This window comes from Thalassophryne amazonica, chromosome 10, assembly GCF_902500255.1.
Source record: "Thalassophryne amazonica chromosome 10, fThaAma1.1, whole genome shotgun sequence".
Lineage (NCBI taxonomy): Eukaryota > Metazoa > Chordata > Actinopteri > Batrachoidiformes > Batrachoididae > Thalassophryne > Thalassophryne amazonica.
Genome location: NC_047112.1, coordinates 118304930 through 118327553, shown reverse-complemented (window position 1 = coordinate 118327553; position 22624 = coordinate 118304930). Strand labels below are relative to the sequence as shown.

Here is a 22624-nt window from a genome sequence, read left to right as displayed (position 1 = left end):
GCACTCTCAGGCCGCACGTTTCTTCTACTGACCTCGATTCAGAGCATTGTTTATAGACAGCGCCACCTAATAGCTGCACACCTACGCTGCACTCTCAGGCCACACGTTTCTTCTACTGACCTCGATTCAGAGCATTGTTTATAGACAGCGCCACCTAATGGCTGCACACCTACGCTGCACTCTCAGGCCGCACGTTTCTTCTACTGACCTCGATTCAGAGCATTGTTTATAGACAGCGCCACCTAATAGCTGCACACCTACGCTGCACTCTCAGGCCACACGCTTCTTCTACTGACGTCGATACAGAGCATTGTTTATAGACAGCGCCACCTAATGGCTGCACACCTACTCTACGCTCTCAGGCCGCACGCTTCTACTGACGTCGATACAGAGCATTGTTTATAGACAGCGCCACCTAATGGCTGCACACCTACGCTGCGCTCTCAGGCCGCACGCTTCTTCTACTGACGTCGATTCAGAGCATTGTTTATAGACAGCGCCACCTAATGGCTGCACACCTACTCTACGCTCTCAGGCCGCACGCTTCTACTGACGTCGATACAGAGCATTGTTTATAGACAGCGCCACCTAATGGCTGCACACCTACGCTGCGCTCTCAGGCCGCACGCTTCTTCTACTGACGTCGATACAGAGCATTGTTTATAGACAGCGCCACCTAATGGCTGCACACCTACTCTACGCTCTCAGGCCGCACGCTTCTTCTACTGACGTCGATTCAGAGCATTGTTTATAGACAGCGCCACCTAATGGCTGCACACTTACTCTGCACTCTCAGGCCACACGCTTCTTCTACTGACGTCGATTCAGAGCATTGTTTATAGACAGCGCCACCTAATGGCTGCACACTTACGCTGCACTCTCAGGCCGCACGCTTCTTCTACTGACGTCGATACAGAGCATTGTTTATAGACAGCGCCACCTAATGGCTGCACACCTACTCTACGCTCTCAGGCCGCACGCTTCTTCTACTGACGTCGATACAGAGCATTGTTTATAGACAGCGCCACCTAATGGCTGCACACCTACTCTACGCTCTCAGGCCGCACGCTTCTACTGACGTCGATACAGAGCATTGTTTATAGACAGCGCCACCTAATGGCTGCACACTTACTCTGCACTCTCAGGCCACACGCTTCTTCTACTGACGTCGATTCAGAGCATTGTTTATAGACAGCGCCACCTAATGGCTGCACACTTACGCTGCACTCTCAGGCCGCACGCTTCTTCTACTGACGTCGATACAGAGCATTGTTTATAGACAGCGCCACCTAATGGCTGCACACTTACGCTGCACTCTCAGGCCGCACGCTTCTTCTACTGACGTCGATACAGAGCATTGTTTATAGACAGCGCCACCTAATGGCTGCACACCTACTCTACGCTCTCAGGCCGCACGCTTCTACTGACGTCGATACAGAGCATTGTTTATAGACAGCGCCACCTAATGGCTGCACACCTACTCTACGCTCTCAGGCCGCACGCTTCTTCTACTGACGTCGATACAGAGCATTGTTTATAGACAGCGCCACCTAATGGCTGCACACCTACTCTACGCTCTCAGGCCGCACGCTTCTACTGACGTCGATACAGAGCATTGTTTATAGACAGCGCCACCTAATGGCTGCACACCTACGCTGCGCTCTCAGGCCGCACGCTTCTTCTACTGACGTCGATTCAGAGCATTGTTTATAGACAGCGCCATCTAATGGCTGCACACCTACGCTGCGCTCTCAGGCCGCACGCTTCTTCTACTGACGTCGATTCAGAGCATTGTTTATAGACAGCGCCACCTAATGGCTGCACACTTACTCTGCACTCTCAGGCCACACGCTTCTTCTACTGACGTCGATTCAGAGCATTGTTTATAGACAGCGCCACCTAATGGCTGCACACTTACTCTGCACTCTCAGGCCGCACGCTTCTTCTACTGACGTCGATTCAGAGCATTGTTTATAGACAGCGCCACCTAATGGCTGCACACTTACTCTGCACTCTCAGGCCACACGCTTCTTCTACTGACGTCGATTCAGAGCATTGTTTATAGACAGCGCCACCTAATGGCTGCACACTTACTCTGCACTCTCAGGCCACACGCTTCTTCTACTGACGTCGATACAGAGCATTGTTTATAGACAGCGCCACCTAATGGCTGCACACCTACGCTGCGCTCTCAGGCCGCACGCTTCTTCTACTGACGTCGATTCAGAGCATTGTTTATAGACAGCGCCATCTAATGGCTGCACACCTACGCTGCGCTCTCAGGCCGCACGCTTCTTCTACTGACGTCGATTCAGAGCATTGTTTATAGACAGCGCCACCTAATGGCTGCACACCTACTCTACGCTCTCAGGCCGCACGCTTCTTCTACTGACGTCGATACAGAGCATTGTTTATAGACAGCGCCACCTAATGGCTGCACACCTACTCTACGCTCTCAGGCCGCACGCTTCTACTGACGTCGATACAGAGCATTGTTTATAGACAGCGCCACCTAATGGCTGCACACTTACTCTGCACTCTCAGGCCACACGCTTCTTCTACTGACGTCGATTCAGAGCATTGTTTATAGACAGCGCCACCTAATGGCTGCACACTTACGCTGCACTCTCAGGCCGCACGCTTCTTCTACTGACGTCGATACAGAGCATTGTTTATAGACAGCGCCACCTAATGGCTGCACACTTACGCTGCACTCTCAGGCCGCACGCTTCTTCTACTGACGTCGATACAGAGCATTGTTTATAGACAGCGCCACCTAATGGCTGCACACCTACTCTACGCTCTCAGGCCGCACGCTTCTACTGACGTCGATTCAGAGCATTGTTTATAGACAGCGCCATCTAATGGCTGCACACCTACGCTGCGCTCTCAGGCCGCACGCTTCTTCTACTGACGTCGATTCAGAGCATTGTTTATAGACAGCGCCACCTAATGGCTGCACACTTACTCTGCACTCTCAGGCCACACGCTTCTTCTACTGACGTCGATTCAGAGCATTGTTTATAGACAGCGCCACCTAATGGCTGCACACTTACTCTGCACTCTCAGGCCGCACGCTTCTTCTACTGACGTCGATTCAGAGCATTGTTTATAGACAGCGCCACCTAATGGCTGCACACTTACTCTGCACTCTCAGGCCACACGCTTCTTCTACTGACGTCGATTCAGAGCATTGTTTATAGACAGCGCCACCTAATGGCTGCACACTTACTCTGCACTCTCAGGCCACACGCTTCTTCTACTGACGTCGATACAGAGCATTGTTTATAGACAGCGCCACCTAATGGCTGCACACCTACGCTGCGCTCTCAGGCCGCACGCTTCTTCTACTGACGTCGATTCAGAGCATTGTTTATAGACAGCGCCATCTAATGGCTGCACACCTACGCTGCGCTCTCAGGCCGCACGCTTCTTCTACTGACGTCGATTCAGAGCATTGTTTATAGACAGCGCCACCTAATGGCTGCACACCTATGCTGCACTCTCAGGCCGCACGCTTCTTCTACTGACGTCGATTCAGAGCATTGTTTATAGACAGCGCCACCTAATGGCTGCACACCTATGCTGCACTCTCAGGCCACACGCTTCTTCTACTGACGTCGATTCAGAGCATTGTTTATAGACAGCGCCACCTAATGGCTGCACACCTATGCTGCACTCTCAGGCCGCACGCTTCTTCTACTGACGTCGATTCAGAGCATTGTTTATAGACAGCGCCATCTAATGGCTGCACACCTACGCTGCGCTCTCAGGCCGCACGCTTCTACTGACGTCGATTCAGAGCATTGTTTATAGACAGCGCCACCTAATGGCTGCACACTTACGCTGCACTCTCAGGCCGCACGCTTCTTCTACTGACGTCGATTCAGAGCATTGTTTATAGACAGCGCCACCTAATGGCTGCACACCTACGCTGCACTCTCAGGCCGCACGCTTCTTCTACTAACGTCGATTCAGAGCATTGTTTATAGACAGCGCCACCTAAAGTGCAAAACTTTGGATTCCACTGTACTTTTTTATGGTGAAAGACGGCCACGTCATGAGTGCGTCTGTGAATTGTTTTATGAGTTAAACTCGAGACAACAAATTAACATTTCTAACAATTGTAATTTCACCCTGATCACTGTTGTCCCATCCCGCTCCCAGAAGAAAAAAAAATCCCATCCTGTCCAATCCTGGACTGGAATAAAAAAAATAAATCTAATCCCTTCCCAGTCCCGTATGTGTCGCGCTGCGATGATCAATCAGGGACTGAATATGTGGACATGTCCTGTCTCTGGTAGCAGCCTGTGAGCAGGACTTATGTGTCTTTTGTCCTTTATTTCACAATTATGACAGAGTTTTTGGAGCGAGCAGAAGCACCACAGCAGGGGGAGCACGTGCGCGCGCGAGAGAATCATTCATGGAGATTATTTTATTAATTAACTACATAGATGTATAAAGGTGCGTTTACGCGTTACGAATGTCATTTTTCTGTCATTCCTGACACATTCCTGACATTCTTAATGTGACTTAATGCATCTTAATAGTGCGTGTTGGTGCGTGATATTCTTGATATTCGTGGAGCATGTTTTTTCCTGTCAAACAAAAAAAAATCTTCCACGAATGTCACACCACCCTCATTTCGTCTCACGTCGTGGAGGTCGCAACTGAGCTTATTGATCCTTAATAGAACGTGACAGTGTTCATAGTGGTTCCTGTGATGGTTCTTGGGGTCCAAAGTGTCACGTGTTATTACGAAGTGACACGGAAAGTGTCCAGTTTTGACACGACTTGTAACGCGGCGCCACGATGAATCAGTTTTCTGTCACGTGCACACAATTAAACTCGGCTCCAAATGTCGTTCCACAGTTCCTGCTGAAGTTCCTCAGGACGCTCCTGCAGGTGTTCCACCTGCTGTTGTAACCGATGAACAGGAACGAGTCTGAGCCACCAGAGGAACCAGAGGAGCGAGAGGAGACTCACGTGCAGCCAGACATCTCTGCACCTCCTCCAGTCCGGCGGAGGAAGAAGCGCGCGCACAATTAAATCCTGCTGCACAACATTCAGTTTGATTGCTGACACCAAGTCAGCTAAAAGTCTCATTTCAGTGCTCTTCAGCGCGCTCCTGCAGGTGTTCCACCTGCTGCATGTGCATGATGTTTGAGAAAATGCACGAGATGAGAGCCGCATGAAGCCACACATCTGGCTCTGTCCTCCTCCTCCTGTCTGCGCCACTCCACGGCACAGAGCCCAACTACGAAAACCGGAGCGATCTAAATTCGGTTGGATGAATATGGGTGTGTGTGGAAACAATTCACCTCGTTCACAACGTGACAGAACTTAACGATGCGCTGTGACGCGCAATAGCGCGTAACACTATTCTTGACTGTGCGTAATGGTTTTGGTTGTTTTAAATAGATCAAAATCATCATCTATTTTTGGCATTCCCGCTCCTGCCCGCTCCCGTTCATTTTTATTCCCGTCCCATCCCAATCACGGGATTGACAAAATTTTGACTCCCATCCCACGGGAATCCCGCAGCAATCACGTGACCCACGGGAATTCCCGAAAAATGTCATCCTCTAGCAAACGCTTAGAAAAAAATCCCCCAAATGATATTTTGTCAACATGAAATTTGAGTATTATGGTCCAAATGATCCTACAGTACTTCTGACATTGAGCCACAGAGTCCGTACGTCACTGAATGTGAGAAAGCTTTACTTGTTTTTAATTAGCAGACATGCCAAGGCATGTTTTCTTGGGTGGAGTGCATGACCTGTGACCCCATCTGTCCCAAAATGGAAGCATTATCAGGGGCAATTCTAGGGTCTGTTGGGGCTCCAGGCAAAATTGGATAGCAGGGCCCTATTGAGAAATTAAAAATGCAAAACTATTTTCCTCACATTTCTTCTTCACACTGACGTTGAAGCTTCTGCAATTGTTTGCCAAATGCACAAAGCGTATCACAGCGGCCACCGCGTCTTGATCAGAATGGGCGCAGGACCAGTACGTCAAACCCTCTATACAGTAATAAATAATGACATAGTCATAGAAATGAGTAATGTCTTCTGAATAAAAGTTGTATTTCTACTTTGTGAAGGAAAAGAAATCAGTTAGTCATACAACTTGTTGTATATGTCAAGTTGTTTCTTCAAGAGAAATATTTTTTGTTTTCAGATTTATGGCTCTTAGATTTTCAGTGAAGATGCAACATTTCGACCCAGTTGGTGGCGGTAAGGCACCGTGTTGGCTTGCAAACCGTCAATACCTCAGAAGAAGAAGAAGAAGAAGAAGAAGAAGAAGAAGACGACGACGACGAAGACGAAGAAGACGTGAACCGGAAGTGTTTTTTCTCCACTGAGCCGTTGTTGCTGTTTCAGAGTTACGTGCCAGTGTGAATTTGTTTTTAGTCCTTTTTTTTTCCAGGATCATGAGTACTATGTTTGCGGACACGATTCTGATCGTGTTCATCTCTGTTTGCACAGCGCTCTTGGCGGAAGGTGAGTTCCCACGTCACTGACCAAGTAATCAGTAGCCTTTTGACGTCATAGAAACTACAAATATAAGGATGATGCTAGGTACGGTTATCTCAGTATTATTAATTAAGACTATGATAATAATAGGCCACTTTTACAGCACACAAAAATTACCTACTGATCTGGGTAATTTTGTAACTGCACAACTTCAAAAATGGGTGTCATATCGTGTATTAATCACATTAAACCCTTAATATTAATTAATCATTTTACACTTCCTTTTTAGATATTTAGATATACCTTTTGTATACTAGCATAGTTCCACCTTAGAATTGGAATGTAATATATAATATATACCTTACTGAATTGTCATGTATGCTGTATGTAATATAGCTTATCTCCTGTGTCAGCTTCACTGACTCAATTATGGAAAGAAACTATTTCCTTTGTGATTGAATATGCAAAACTTTTTTTTTAAATTCACAAAAATATTTAAACAACAGGAGTTTTTATAATTTGTTTCATGATTGCTGATTCTGGAAATCTTTCATACTTACTAGTTTACCCTTAAACTGTTGAATTAAAAACGGAGTCAACAGCTTTCCTTTGCTTGCTCTGGACGCATCGGAAAGCTGTTGACGTAGGTCATTTTTTTCAACTTGATAACCAGTCATTTTTGACCAGGCATGTCGGTCCTTGAATGAAAGCGCTCTTTGCAAGGAATTCAAATGTTATCCTCATATTGATTCAGGGTAGCACTGCTATGGCAGTGATTAGTACCTTAAGGGTAGGTTAATGAAATTACAATTAAATTAATGCAAATGAGCATTTAAGCTACAGCCCAAAGATCAAGAGCGCTCCCTGTTGTGGTAGTCATAGCTTTGACCTCGTCAGTACCATATCAGTAGGTCAAATGAAATGGATAAGTGATAGTTTTTCACAAGAGCACAAAACATACACTCACTACAAAAATTCTGATGTACACTTTTCATTATTATCATATAAAATGATAATCAAATGTGAAAAGCAGGCATACTGACAGAATTTAGGTTACAGTTATATACTGGAATAATGCAGTTTTATAAAGTTGTTCTTTGGTTGTAATTGATGCCTCATGTACTCTTGTGAAAATGTTGAACCATCTCCAGAATTTGGCAATTTGATATATAGACTATCAAAGAAAATTTGATCTCAGAAAGAGTAAGACCTGGCCCTTTTGATAAAATGTAAGTCTTACTCCTAAAGAGTAACACTTGGTCTGGAAATGCAATGCCTCTTATTGTGTTACTCAAGTGAATAACAACAAAATAGAAAAGTGTTTAACAAATCTTTATTCAGTATCCACCATGTAATACTGCATGCATAAGACACTACATATATACAGCTTTCGCCAGCTGCACCAAAAAATACAAAAATATTGACTTTACAAAGATCATGAAATGGGTAGATGATCATTCCAGCCTTTATAAATATCACGGTCACACAACACTGAGATCAGTCCTCTAGCAACTAAATATGTCCAATTATTTCTTCAAGCAGGTCACACAAGGCATTTCAGATTTGGACCTGAACTTTGACCGCAGGTTGTGAATATCTTTCATGGTCACCACTTTGTTGTACTTGGTGGAGACAAACTCTTTCAGCTGTTTGACACCAGGATTCAGGGCAAGTATGTCACAAACATCTTGAAGCTGATCCCCGTCCAAACGTCGATTTGAAGGATAAAACACAGCAGTTTCAGCATCCAAACTGTGATTGTGCTCCATATTCGACTTTGTCACTACCAGAAAGCCCCCTGAATAGGAGAGTGATACCATTGCTCCACAGCCACATGGCAGGTACCTGCAACATAACAATAGAAACACCATTACAGTGATGTATGAATTGCATGAAGGAGTATGGCATGACAATGCAGGTGGCACGATGCAACCCATTTGCACACAAATCAATTTCTTGACTCTTCTGGGTACTCCCACAGCAAAAATCCATTTACTAGTTTTTATGAAGAAAAAAAATTTACCAGCCAACTGATGACAATATTAAAATTCCTGTGAGTTGGTAAGGGCATTACAAATGTACAGAACAACAAATATCAAGAACTGAAGGTAATCTGTTCTCTCTAAAATTCAATTTAGGGGTGAACTAATGACATCAGACAAACTGTACATGGTATATACATTTATTCTTGAATTACAGAATGTACTGTGATTTAACATTCTGGTCAATTTCTCTCGGAGCATAGGTGGCACTACCAGTACATCACATGTCATGACACATAGTGTTGAAAACACACATGTAATGTTCCATACATATTCATTAAAGTACTGAGAATTAGCTCATGGACTAATCATGTCACGACATGTATTTGACTGTTATGGAGACTCTCCTTTGCTTTGGTCGCACTCCTTGGACCTTGGGTTTTCCATAATGCACACAACAGTATGAAATTGAGCCACACTTAAAACAGTCAGGAATAGGGGTCTTCCTTTGCTTGTTCTCCACAGCAACTGAGGAAGATGATTTGATCCGAAAAACACTGCCAGCGTCCTGAAAACTGAAAAGATGCATGCATGAGTAACATTTATGAGGTCTGTCCGAAAAGTAACAGACCTTTTTATTTTTTGCAAAAACTATATGGATTTGAATCATGTGCGGTTGCATCAGACAAGCTTGAACCTTCATGCGCATGCATGAATTTTTTCACACCTGTCGGTTGCGTCATTTGCCTGTGGGCACGCCTTGTGGGAGGAGTGGTCCAGCCCCCTCGACAGATTTTCATTGTCAGGAAAATGGTGGAGCGACTGCCGCTTTGATACATCAAAATTTTTTCAGAAACTGGGAGAGACAGCCAGGTGGAAACCATTCGTAAAATTCAGATGGCTTTCGGTGAAGATCTTATGGGGATCACACAGATTAAGGAGCAGTACAACCGTATTAAATACCTCCCACAGCGGCTGAGAGCATGCCGCGCTCCGAGCAGCAGTCGACCGGCTGAAACGACCAGATCATTTCCAAGGTGAACGCTGTGTTGATCCAGGATGTCGTCTGGCTACCAGACAAATGGCAGAATAGGTTGACATCAGCACTTTTTCGGCACATTCCACTATTACAGGAGTTTTTGTCATGGAAGGAGGAGCGGAGGAATTCGCACGTTGGGATGGAGCCGCATGGCGCGGGACAAAAAGCAACGCTGTGATGAAGCCTCACAGGACATGCCCTGACATGCCCAGCTCTTGCACCATTCGGAAGATTCAGACGGCTTTCAGTGGCTTTTCAGTCATGTGACTATCCAAGAAATTGTGGACGAGCTGGACATGCCACAACGTGTCCTGTCCTTCAAATCCACATAGTTTTTGCAAAAAATAAAAAGGTCCGTTAATTGTCGGACAGACCTCATATGAACCTGCATGTGTTATTATAGTTAAATTGTATGATGTCTACCCTGTCTACCCTGGACTCCACCAAAGAGTTGTATTTAACTTTGTGTCACAGTCAGTGTCAATACATAATAAGCTACATATATTTGACACTATCAGTACTTTTAAATTTAAGAGTCAGCAGTGCTCCATTGTTTTCTTCAATAAATATGTAAACAAAATCAGCAGAAATTACTGACAATCAGTAATAGCAGATCTGCAATTCACTGAGAGCACCAGTGAGGGGGGAAGCTTTTGAAAATTCAAGGTAAAAATTGGTCATTCTAGGGGTACCCAAAGGGGAAAAGCCAGGTATGACAGCCCAAGTCCCTTCATCATGTCCAGAAGGCTGGGGAAGTCTGTTGAGTGGGCAATCTCATTCTGGGTTAGCCAGCACATGGCCCTCAGTGAGGCAGTCGGAGTCCGTGGCCATTTTTAAGTCAAGACGTAAAACATATTTATTCACTTTCTTATGAGTAGTTTTTATTTTATGTTTTATTCTTTTACTTCTGTTTTTAATTAGGTATTTTAATTTTTAATTTTTTATTTATTTTAATTTTTTATGTTGAACTGTTCTGTGTGAGGCACCTTGAGGCAGCTTTTGTTGTAATTTGGCGCTTTATAAGCTGATTAAATTGAAATTGAACATTTTATTGAGTCTTAAAGTAAATAAATATGAAATTGGTTACTGGATCCTTAAACTCTGGACATAAACTCTACATGGTGGATCCTTGATCTCTGGAAATAAACAAATAAAATCTGTTAGTTTTTGTCAAAAGCATTTCCTTTCAGACATTATTATTGGCATGAATGTCTTTCCATACCTATGAGCTGAGCTCCAGCTGCAGATGTGCTGCAGGTCAGGTTTATAAAGCATGCAAGACGTCTCATTTTGGGAGGAAAAAATATTTTAGTCAATTGTAGTTTATTGTCTGTATTGCAACGTTTGTAAGAGGTGTCAATTTATTTAAAGCGCCGATTCGTTTTTAAGTTATTAATTCCAAGCAGACTCTGTCTTAGCAAAGAGCCGCGCAGCGTCTGAAGCTAGTTTCTTGACTGCAACAAGACAAGAGTCCCAGTTAGTGACTTTAATCCACACAAAAGTGACTCATGATATTTTAATGGCTTTCGGAGGGGTTAAGAAGCGGACTTACCGCCTCTGAAGAGCAACAAATCAAAGCGCCGTGAACCATTGAATCGAAGCATTGCTTCGATTCACGCTTCAAACTGGAGTCGCGCTGCAGAAAAAGTTGATTGCAGTCTCTCTATTGAAAATCGCAACGGTCCAAAATTGTAGCATATCGGGCCGTAACGCAAGTTTGCGCTAGCTAGAACCCTGCACTCAATCAATCACACTCCAATCTGTCCACCATAGCCAAATCAAAATCAAATCAAATCAGTTTTATTTATATAGCGCCAAATCACAACAAACAGTTGCTCCAAGGCGCTTTATATTGTAAGGCAAGGCCATACAATAATTATGTAAAACCCCAACGGTCAAAACGACCCCCTGTGAGCAAGCACTTGGCTACAGTGGGAAGGAAAAACTCCCTTTTAACAGGAAGAAACCTCCAGCAGAACCAGGCTCAGGGAGGGGCAGTCTTCTGCTGGGACTGGTTGGGGCTGAGGGAAAGAACCAGGAAAAAGACATGCTGTGGAGGGGAGCAGAGATCGATCACTAATGATTAAATGCAGAGTGGTGCATACAGAGCAAAAAGAGAAAGAAACAGTGCATCATGGGAACCCCCCAGCAGTCTAAGTCTATAGCAGCATAACTAAGGGATGGTTCAGGGTCACCTGATCCAGCCCTAACTATAAGCTTTAGCAAAAAGGAAAGTTTTAAGCCTAATCTTAAAAGTAGAGAGGGTGTCTGTCTCCCTGATCTGAATTGGGAGCTGGTTCCACAGGAGAGGAGCCTGAAAGCTGAAGGCTCTGCCTCCCATTCTACTCTTACAAACCCTAGGAACTACAAGTAAGCCTGCAGTCTGAGAGCGAAGCGCTCTATTGGGGTGATATGGTACTATGAGGTCCCTAAGATAAGATGGGACCTGATTATTCAAAACCTTATAAGAAGAAGAATTTTAAATTCTATTCTAGAATTAACAGGAAGCCAATGAAGAGAGGCCAATATGGGTGAGATATGCTCTCTCCTTCTAGTCCCCGTCAGTACTCTAGCTGCAGCATTTTGAATTAACTGAAGGCTTTTCAGGGAACTTTTAGGACAACCTGATAATAATGAATTACAATAGTCCAGCCTAGAGGAAATAAATGCATGAATTAGTTTTTCAGCATCACTCTGAGACAAGACCTTTCTAATTTTAGAGATATTGCGTAAATGCAAAAAAGCAGTCCTACATATTTGTTTAATATGCGCTTTGAATGACATATCCTGATCAAAAATGACTCCAAGATTTCTCACAGTATTACTAGAGGTCAGGGTAATGCCATCCAGAGTAAGGATCTGGTTAGACACCATGTTTCTAAGATTTGTGGGGCCAAGTACAATAACTTCAGTTTTATCTGAGTTTAAAAGCAGGAAATTAGAGGTCATCCATGTCTTTATGTCTGTAAGACAATCCTGCAGTTTAGCTAATTGGTGTGTGTCCTCTGGCTTCATGGATAGATAAAGCTGGGTGTCATCTGCGTAACAATGAAAATTTAAGCAATGCCGTCTAATAATACTGCCTAAGGGAAGCATGTATAAAGTGAATAAAATTGGTCCTAGCACAGAACCTTGTGGAACTCCATAATTAACCTTAGTCTGTGAAAAAGATTCCCCATTTACATGAACAAATTGTAATCTATTAGATAAATATGATTCAAACCACCGCAGCGCAGTGCCTTTAATACCTATGGCATGCTCTAATCTCTGTAATAAAATTTTATGGTCAACAGTATCAAAAGCAGCACTGAGGTCTAACAGAACAAGCACAGAGATGAGTCCACTGTCTGAGGCCATAAGAAGATCATTTGTAACCTTCACTAATGCTGTTTCTGTACTATGATGAATTCTAAAACCTGACTGAAACTCTTCAAATAGACCATTCCTCTGCAGATGATCAGTTAGCTGTTTTACAACTACCCTTTCAAGAATTTTTGAGAGAAAAGGAAGGTTGGAGATTGGCCTATAATTAGCTAAGATAGCTGGGTCAAGTGATGGCTTTTTAAGTAATGGTTTAATTACTGCCACCTTAAAAGCCTGTGGTATATAGCCAACTAATAAAGATGATTGATCGTATTTAAGATCGAAGCATTAAATAATGGTAGGGCTTCCTTGAGCAGCCTGGTAGGAATGGGGTCTAATAGACATGTTGATGGTTTGGATGAAGTAACTAATGAAAATAACTCAGACAGAACAATCTGAGAGAGAGAGTCTAACCAAATACCGGCATCACTGAAAGCAGCCAAAGATAACGATACGTCTTTGGGATGGTTATGAGTAATTTTTTCTCTAATAGTTAAAATTTTATTAGCAAAGAAAGTCATGAAGTCATTACTAGTTAAAGTTAAAGGAATACTCGGCTCAATAGAGCTCTGACTCTTTGTCAGCCTGGCTACAGTGCTGAAAAGAAACCTGGGGTTGTTCTTATTTTCTTCAATTACTGATGAGTAGTAAGATGTCCTAGCTTTACGGAGGGCTTTTTTATAGAGCAACAGACTGTTTTTCCAGGCTAAGTGAAGATCTTCTAAATTAGTGAGATGCCATTTCCTCTCCAATTTACGGGTTATCTGCTTTAAGCTGCAAATTTGTGAGTTATACCACGGAGTCAGGCACTTCTGATTTAAAGCTCTCTTTTTCAGAGGAGCTACAGCATCCAAAGTTGTCTTCAATGAGGATGTAAAACTATTGACGAGATACTCTATCTCACTTACAGAGTTTAGGTAGCTACTCTGCACTGTGTTGGTATATGGCATTAGAGAACATAAAGAAGGAATCATATCCTTAAACCTAGTTACAGCGCTTTCTGAAAGACTTCTAGTGTAATGAAACTTATTCCCCACTGCTGGGTTGTCCATCAGAGTAAATGTAAATGTTATTAAGAAATGATCAGACAGAAGGGAGTTTTCAGGGAATACTGTTAAGTCTTCAATTTCCATACCATAAGTCAGAACAAGATCTAAGATATGATTAAAGTGGTGGGTGGACTCATTTACATTTTGAGCAAAGCCAATTGAGTCTAATAATAGATTAAATGCAGTGTTGAGGCTGTCATTCTCAGCATCTGTGTGGATGTTAAAATCGCCCACTATAATTATCTTATCTGAGCTAAGCACTAAGTCAGACAAAAGGTCTGAAAATTCACAGAGAAACTCACAGTAACGACCAGGTGGACGATAGATAATAACAAATAAAACTGGTTTTTGGGACTTCCAATTTGGATGGACAAGACTAAGAGTCAAGCTTTCAAATGAATTAAAGCTCTGTCTGGGTTTTTGATTAATTAATAAGCTGGAATGGAAGATTGCTGCTAATCCTCCGCCCCGGCCCGTGCTACGAGCATTCTGACAGTTAGTGTGACTCGGGGGTGTTGACTCATTTAAACTAACATATTCATCCTGCTGTAACCAGGTTTCTGTAAGGCAGAATAAATCAATATGTTGATCAATTATTATATCATTTACTAACAGGGACTTAGAAGAGAGAGACCTAATGTTTAATAGACCACATTTAACTGTTTTAGTCTGTGGTGCAGTTGAAGGTGCTATATTATTTTTTCTTTTTGAATTTTTATGCTTAAATAGATTTTTGCTGGTTATTGGTGGTCTGGGAGCAGGCACCGTCTCTACGGGGATGGGGTAATGAGGGGATGGCAGGGGGAGAGAAGCTGCAGAGAGGTGTGTAAGACTACAACTCTGCTTCCTGGTCCCAACCCTGGATAGTCACGGTTTGGAGGATTTAAGAAAATTGGCCAGATTTCTAGAAATGAGAGCTGCTCCATCCAAAGTGGGATGGATGCCGTCTCTCCTAACAAGACCAGGTTTTTCCCAGAAGCTTTGCCAATTATCTATGAAGCCCACTTCATTTTTTGGACACCACTCAGACAGCCAGCAATTCAAGGAGAACATGCGGCTAAACATGTCACTCCCGGTCCGATTGGGGAGGGGCCCAGAGAAAAAGACCAAAGAGCTGTCTAAGGACACCAGGCACAAAACTGTAGACCTGCACAAGGCTGGGATGGACTACAGGACAACAGGCAAGCAGCTTGGTAGAAGACAACAACTGTTATGATTATTTATTAGAAAGTGGACGAAACACAAGATGACTGTCCATCTCCCTCGGTCTGGGATTCCATGCAAGATCTCATTTTGTGGGGTAAGGATGATTCTGAGAAAGCTCAGAACTACACAGGAGGACCTGGTCAATGACCTGAAGAGAGCTGGGACCACAGTCACAAAGATTACATTAGTAACACGTGATGCTGTCATGGTTTAAAATCTTGCAGGGCATCAAGGTCCCCCTGCTCAAGCCAGCACATGTCCAGGCCCGTTTGAAGTTCACCAATGACCATCTGGATGATCCAGAGGAGGCATGGGAGAAGGTCATCTGGTCAGATAAGACCAGAATAGAGCTTTTTGGAATCAACTCCACTTACCATGTTTAGAGGATGAGAACAACCCCAAGAAAACCATCCCAACCGTGAAGCATGGGGGTGGAAACATCATACTCTGGGGGTGCTTTTCAAGGTCCTGGAGGGGCCTGGCCAGTCTCCAGACCTGAACTCAATAGAAAATCTTTGGAGGGAGCTGAAACTCCAAACCTGAAAGATCTAGAGAAGATCTGTATGGAGGAGTGGACCAAAATCCCTGCTGCAGTGTGTGAAAACATGGTGAAAAACTACAGGAAATGTTTGACCTCTGTAATTGCAAACAAAGGCTACTGTACCAAATATTAACATTGATTTTTCACAGGTGTTCAAATACTTATTTGCAGCAGTAACATACAAATAAATTATTAAAAAAATCATACATTGTGATTTCCGGAATTTTTTTATTTTATTTATTTATTTATTTATTTTTGATTGTCTCTCACAGTGGACATGCACCTAAAGCCTGGTTCACGCAACAGGATTTTAAAATTACCTTTATGTTTCCAAAACCTGAGAGACCACACACGTGAAGATAAAAAATCATGGATCTAACAGGTTTGGTCGTACAGTGTGTGGTGTTCAGCCACACGGTGAGGACAACAACACCACACACCAACAGATTCACGCACGAACATTTACAGTTCAGACAGGAAATCTCGCAAAATCTCTCGATTAAATGTGACCTCGTAGTAAACAAACGGAGGTACTTTGTGGACTGTTTACAACAGAGGGGAAAAAAATGATACAAAAAGAAAAAGAAAAGGTGTTCTTTAAAGGAGTGGAGACAGCACGACCACCGGACTTTCTGGTAAGTCAGAACAGCTGTTTTGATTTTATTTTCCGCTCCGTGCATCTGTCGCCTCGCTTTCTGATTGGCTGCATGTCACATTCAGCAGGCTGCATGCTTGTTTGTGGTTGGAGGACACAACACGCTGCGATATCGGGCCAAAAAAATCCAACATGTTGAATATCCCCGATTTGCGATCGGAGCGCTCCTGATGTCCTTCCGAGCAGATCAGAGCGCTCTGAACACACCAGACACGGAAGGAATATCTGATAAGATTATCTTAGCGTCATCACGATTGTCGGGGCGTCCTTAAGATTGTCGGAAGGGGAAGATCGGGTCCGATATCGGCCTAATTATCCTGCCGTGTGAACCAGGCCTAAGATGGAAATTTCAGACCCCTCCATGATTTCTAAGTGGGAGAACTTGCAAAATCGCAGGGTGTTCAAATACTTATTTTCCTTACTGTAGATCTTTCAGTGCAGCTTCTTGTTCTGACTTTAACACCAAGTTAACACCCAAGTCTTTCATCTCCAACTGTAAATGGTCATCAAAACATTCCATTCGTATCTTTCTGAACTCTTGCGCATCAAACTCCATTGTGTCAATGTTTACGATGCTCATAAACTTTTAAGTTTCTTAAACATTTATTACGGACACTCTTAAAACTTTAGTTCTCTTTATAATTTTATTGCTGGTGAATTTTTGAATTGATTTAGATGAGATATACTCATTATCTCAAGAATATATCACAATTATCCGGGAACTACTTTTTGCACAGGAATTCATCAAGCACGTTGGGTGCAGGGGTGTATTAACACAGACTACCCACAAACTGGAGAGTTGTTCGGCCATAATGAGAGCGCCCACTTTTAGCTTGTCATAAGCTAAACTAGTGGCGCTCGTGAGAGTGTGGTCACACGGCACAAGACGATTCCTGAACGAAAGCAAAAAAGTAAAAAAAAAAAAAAGTCACAATTCGTTGAGAAAAGGTGGACGAAAGAGCTTTATCACCGAATAGCCTCCGAAGCAACAGCGCAAAAGGGACGAAAGAGGAGCTTAAAACCGAAGCTAACGTTGATCTCGACGCTTTAAATGAAATGTGCCTGGAGCCACAGCTGGAGCAGTGTGTGTCTGCATCTCTGAGTTCCAGGACTCTGCGCTGGGACGGAGCTCATAGCACCTGAGTCCTGGAGAAACTGCAAACAGAAGCTGTGGAGATCTATGTGCACGTCGGTGGACCACCTGCTCTGGTTCCTCATCCAGAACAAAAGAGGAATCATCTCCATCATCATCAGAATCCACACTGTCTGACGACACGCTGCATGCTCCGTCGGCTCTAAGTAAAAAAAAAAAAAAACTCTGGTGTGCCGTGGTCACTGCTGTATCACTATTACGTTACTAAGCCATATATATTGACTTATAACAGAAAACTGTCAAAACAGGGAATAAATATAAGTGTAAAGATGATTGAATATATCAGAGCAGTAAATTGATCAGTACGTGTGAACGCCGTGTATTGACGCTCCATGTGTGCTTATTTCACCAGCTGATCACTGATCCACAACGTGAATTCTGTCTTCCAGAACAGCTCTTATATAATCATCTGAATCATCTACCTGTTGCCACATGTACATGTTTGCTTGTGGCAAAATAATTAATTGTATCCACACAAAAGATTAATTCTGGCCTATGTAAGGTGCCTGAGCACATTGAAGTTGACCCCCCACACAGATAAAAAAAAAAAAAAAAATCCAAGCAAACAGGCTGAGTTTGCCCTGTAATTTCTGACAGTACATGAATGCAGCAGCATCTTCAGCGCTTACAAACCAGCTTCTGCACTGTGTGAAAACATTCAGCTGGTCAAACGAAGTCAAACTAAACAATAACATTACAAAAACTAAACAGACTATTAAAAAACGTCAAGAACGACAGCAAAACGAAACACTGACGAATTGTTTTCGTTGCCCTTCAAATTTTTCAACAGTTTAAAAATCCTGACGAAGCGCCAGCTGCAGGAGCAAACTGTGCGAAGGATAAACGATGCCAGTGAAAGTCAACGAAAGTCCAAATTTCTTGTTTCGTCAAGGCTTCGTTGCCCTTTAAGTGCTGTGTGAGTGGGCCATAAGGTCACTTCCTGTTCATGTCATTGTGGGGGAAAGTGAAGTTTGCTCTTTAACATCCTTTACAACACTGCTTGTCATCCTTGTTCCAGAGTGATATATATAAAATGTCTGAAATTCGGTCTGCGTTTATGAATATCCACGCAGATTAAACATAGCTGACATGGAATATTTGGAATATTTGTTTTAGCAAATTTTTTAGCATGTAGTCTCTTATTAACGTGATGAAAAGCATAAAAAATTACATTTTGGTAGTGCAATGTCAATTTGCAATTGTTGTCATGTGGATTCTCTATGTTGTTTAGGTCAGGGGTGGGTAATTATTTTTTGCAAAGGGCCAAATGAGAAACAGAAAATACTGTGGAGGGACGGGCCAAAAGGCTAAACTCAAGTCTGCACAATAATAATTTCATTCCTATATAAAAAGCACTAAATAGCATTGTTTTGACAAACTCGATGTTCTGACCAGGCAATGGACAAAAAAGAGGTTACCTTACAAAAATAAGACAAGTCACAATGTCATTGTCACTGTGCAGAAAAAAGAGAAAAGTGTCCCAGTGCACTCGTTCTTATCGTGTCTGTGCATATGACTACATTTGTGTTTTCCACCACGTTTTACATTTTAGTGTTTTTCAGTTCTTTTTTTCTTATTCAGTGAGATAAATCTAGTCTCTGTTGATCTTTAACAAGAGTATCAAATGTGAAGCACAGCTGAAACATGATCATCAGTGAGAGAGGACTTCTACCTGGATTTATTAAACTTCAACAAATCCACCTCTCTCTTTTTGGCGTGAGTGGACATTTTTCAGGAGACACACATTGATTGAATTAATCATTTCTGAGAAGAAAAAAAAAAAAAAAACAAGCTTCAAAAAATAAAAGCAATGCAGTTTTAGTTCAGTCATGAAGGCCCGGTCAACAGGACAGCAGCTGAACAAAGGAGAAAAAGTCAAAAAGTTGGGAAAAGGTGGACAAATGATCTGCATGAGTGTGAAAACAAAACATTCACAATCACGAGAGTGAAAGTGGGAATAAAACCAAACAGTCTCCAGCGCTGGATCCATGGCCCAATCCACCATCTCCGTCGCTGTTCCCATAGATCACACGAACGCTGTATGGCGGACGTGATGGCGCCATGGCAGGCTGTGTGGATCAGGGTGATCGCTCCGTGGCAGGCTGTGCCATTACTCGATGGCGCCATGCCAGGCTGTGCAACTGTGTGGCATGCATTATGCAATGGCACAGTACCAGGCTGTGTGACGTGGGGCTATTGCTCCATAAGTTTTTTTTTTTTTTTTTTTTTTTTTTTTTTTCCACCCACACATGCAAAGGTTCATTGGAAAGAGCTTTCAAAGGGCTTTAAAACAAGCCTACATTTATTAAAATCTGTTAAGAAATAGCGACGCTAGTGCAAAAAAAACAGTCAGTTTATTATTGATGATCTGCACATCTCCACCCTTAGTAATGGGGCCTTCCTGTCCTGAGCGACGCTGATAGATTGAGGCGCGCACGTCCATTCCAGGTCTATATTTCCATGCATGCCCATAACTAATGTTAGCGCTAATCAGTGAAGCAGGCGATGCTACAAGTTTACAAAGCCACATGCTGAGTAAAATAAAGCCTTTTAAGAGAAAGGCTCTGTGCTGATCGTCTGAAACGGCCTTATTATGCTTTTAAAGTGAAGCAGTGTGTTTATATATGTATTTTTTTTTTTTTTTTTTTAAACGTGGTTTGCTCCACCTCCGCAGATGAAGCGAAAGGAAGCACACTTTAAATGAATCATGTTTAACTATTCAGAAAAAAATGTTTCTTTCAGATTTGATAAGAGTTTTTATCAACAGACTGTAGAGTTAATTTATCAGTGCAGCTGTTGTGGAAATCTTGCACTCCACAGCCGTTTTTTCCAAAGGCTTTGTTATTCGCCAAGTATCCACAGAAAACAAGGAATTTGACTTTGGTGTGAGCTGCTCTGTACAGCACGTACAAATATACACTAAACACTGAATAAATCACAGCAATAAAAAGTGCAAATAAATTGTGCAATAAGAAAACAAAAGAATGTCCTGTCTGCAGACTGAAGATTTCACAGAGCGCCTGGGCTTATGGTTTGGCAAAGCTCCAAAACTCTTAATAATGTGAAAAAATAAATAATTACCTAAACAGAGAGAGGGAACATCCTAAACTTAAAAATCTGCATGATGGCACATTGTGCCATTGCTCAGGGAGAGCCCTGCCACTACTGATATTGTTTAAAAATACAAAAGTATTTTTTTATCTGATTACTCAATTAATTGATAAAATAATCGATAGAATACTCGATTCCAAAAATATTCGACAGTTGCAGCCCTATCATTAATTTAAAGTCACACAGTGAGCTGTTACTTTTAAACACTTTTGCAAAGAAAAATGTTTTTAACTTGAATTAAAGGAAATTCTCTATTGAAATACATGAGGTGGGCTTAAGTAGAGCATGCTGGGCTTAAAAGGTTCCCGCTGTGAGGAACACTTTATGACTGTGCTTTCTTTTCAAAATGTAAGATATGTTCACAAAATTCTACATGGAGCCTAAATATAGTTTGCATCAAACATTACAGCAGTTACTACTGTGCACACATTCAGAAATATAAAGTTTTTGTCATTGAATATTAGCATGTCTCACTGTAGTTCGCATGCATTTTGATGGGAAAAAAGTTAATTTATGAAATTAATCAGCTCCACAGAACAATTTGACACATTCATCTATATATCAGTGTTAAATGAATAACAAAATGCTTAATATTCGTATTGCGAAATGCTTTTCTTCGACTCTCTACCTGGCAACGCGACGTCACATCTGCCTTAAATTGAAGGCAGAGAATGGCGGACAACTCACTACATGGTGCAGGGATAAAACCCCATCATCACATTATGGATTTTTTCTTTGAAAAAAGCAGAACTGGACATATTGAAAGGTATTTGTAAAATATGTAATGCACACATTGCGTACTGCGGAAATACGACAAACCTCAGTGCCCACTGAGCAAGGCACCATCCTGAAGTAAATGCAGAGCTTCCGGCCAAATGTCCTGCAGCAGCAAGCCAGCAGACACCGAGAGCAGCATCTTCCAATCTACCCAGCAGTTCTGACAAAGCCAGACACATCACAAAATCAATCATGACTTTAATTTGCAAAGACCTGCTGCCTTATAGTGTTGTGGAAAATTCTGGTTTCAGGAACATGCTGCACACGCTGGAGCTGAAGTACACCATACCTTCCAGAAAGTATTTCTCTGTAACAAAAGGCTCACATTTGCATTTTCAGGTGCTCTGTTTGTGAATTTTGTTTTTTTACAGCACTGACTGAGCAGAACAGTTACATAAATGTTAAAAACAGCTTCACATGTGATGTGTATTCTGGGGGGAAATATGCCTCCTGATATAGTCTGTAGACATCATTATGCAACTTTTTCACTGGTATTAAGAAAGTTAAACTAAGAATTGCAAAAATCAGCAATATAAAAATCTCAATTTAAATTGAATCGGCACCCAAAAAGTCATGAGAGATTTGAATCAGGGGAAAAGCATATCGTCCCATCCCTATGTACCACTGAAAACTTTAGAGAAAATACCCAAATAATAGTCACTCTTTTACGAGTAGACGTGTCATCTGCCCTGTGGGAAACACTGACTTACCTGCTTTGGGAGAAATGTGGCTGCAATAAGGTCCGGAACTCCGGATGCTCAATACTTGGCCCAGCTTCACCAACAAAGTCCTTGGAATAGATGTATTTATCCTTCTTGACATGTTTGTGGGAGAAATTTGGTCAACCACAAGCACAACTCGAGTCCACCGCTTGGACTTCTCAGTGGTTTCAAAGATGGGATAAAGTTTTTACTCCTTCCATGTAATCCTTTGTGGGTATCTTGAATCGCTCCAAGTCCGACACAGGCCAAAGCTACGGTGCTTTGTTGCCACAGTTTTTGGCTTGAAGGGCTATTCTGCAGAAAATAAAACGAAAAACCCAGTCGCAGCAGTGTCCGAAACTAACTAAAGATGACCAGAGGGCATGCACTGATTCTTCTTCTGAAGGTTTTCGGAAGGCTAGGTGCTTCTCGTGGCACACTGCTGCCTCTCTCCTTGTGTGGCCAAACACCGCAATAGAAGAGTTCTTCCACAGCATCCTGGTTGGTGCAAAAAGTCTATAAATACATGTTTTAACTGATCTTGTTTGCATTGAACACACAGGTCCTGCCC

General features: G+C 42.6%; 1 protein-coding gene across 1 annotated transcript in view; it reads left to right on the top strand.

Annotated features, from left to right (window-relative positions):
- Positions 1-6349: 6349 nt before the first annotated feature.
- The window catches only part of tmco1 (transmembrane and coiled-coil domains 1), a 47741-nt gene continuing 31466 nt past the window's right edge, over positions 6350-22624 (top strand). The window contains exon 1 of the mRNA XM_034180764.1: positions 6350-6503. Coding sequence (XP_034036655.1) covers positions 6434-6503 — 70 coding nt within the window. The 5' untranslated portion in view covers positions 6350-6433. The remainder of the gene's footprint in view (positions 6504-22624) is intronic.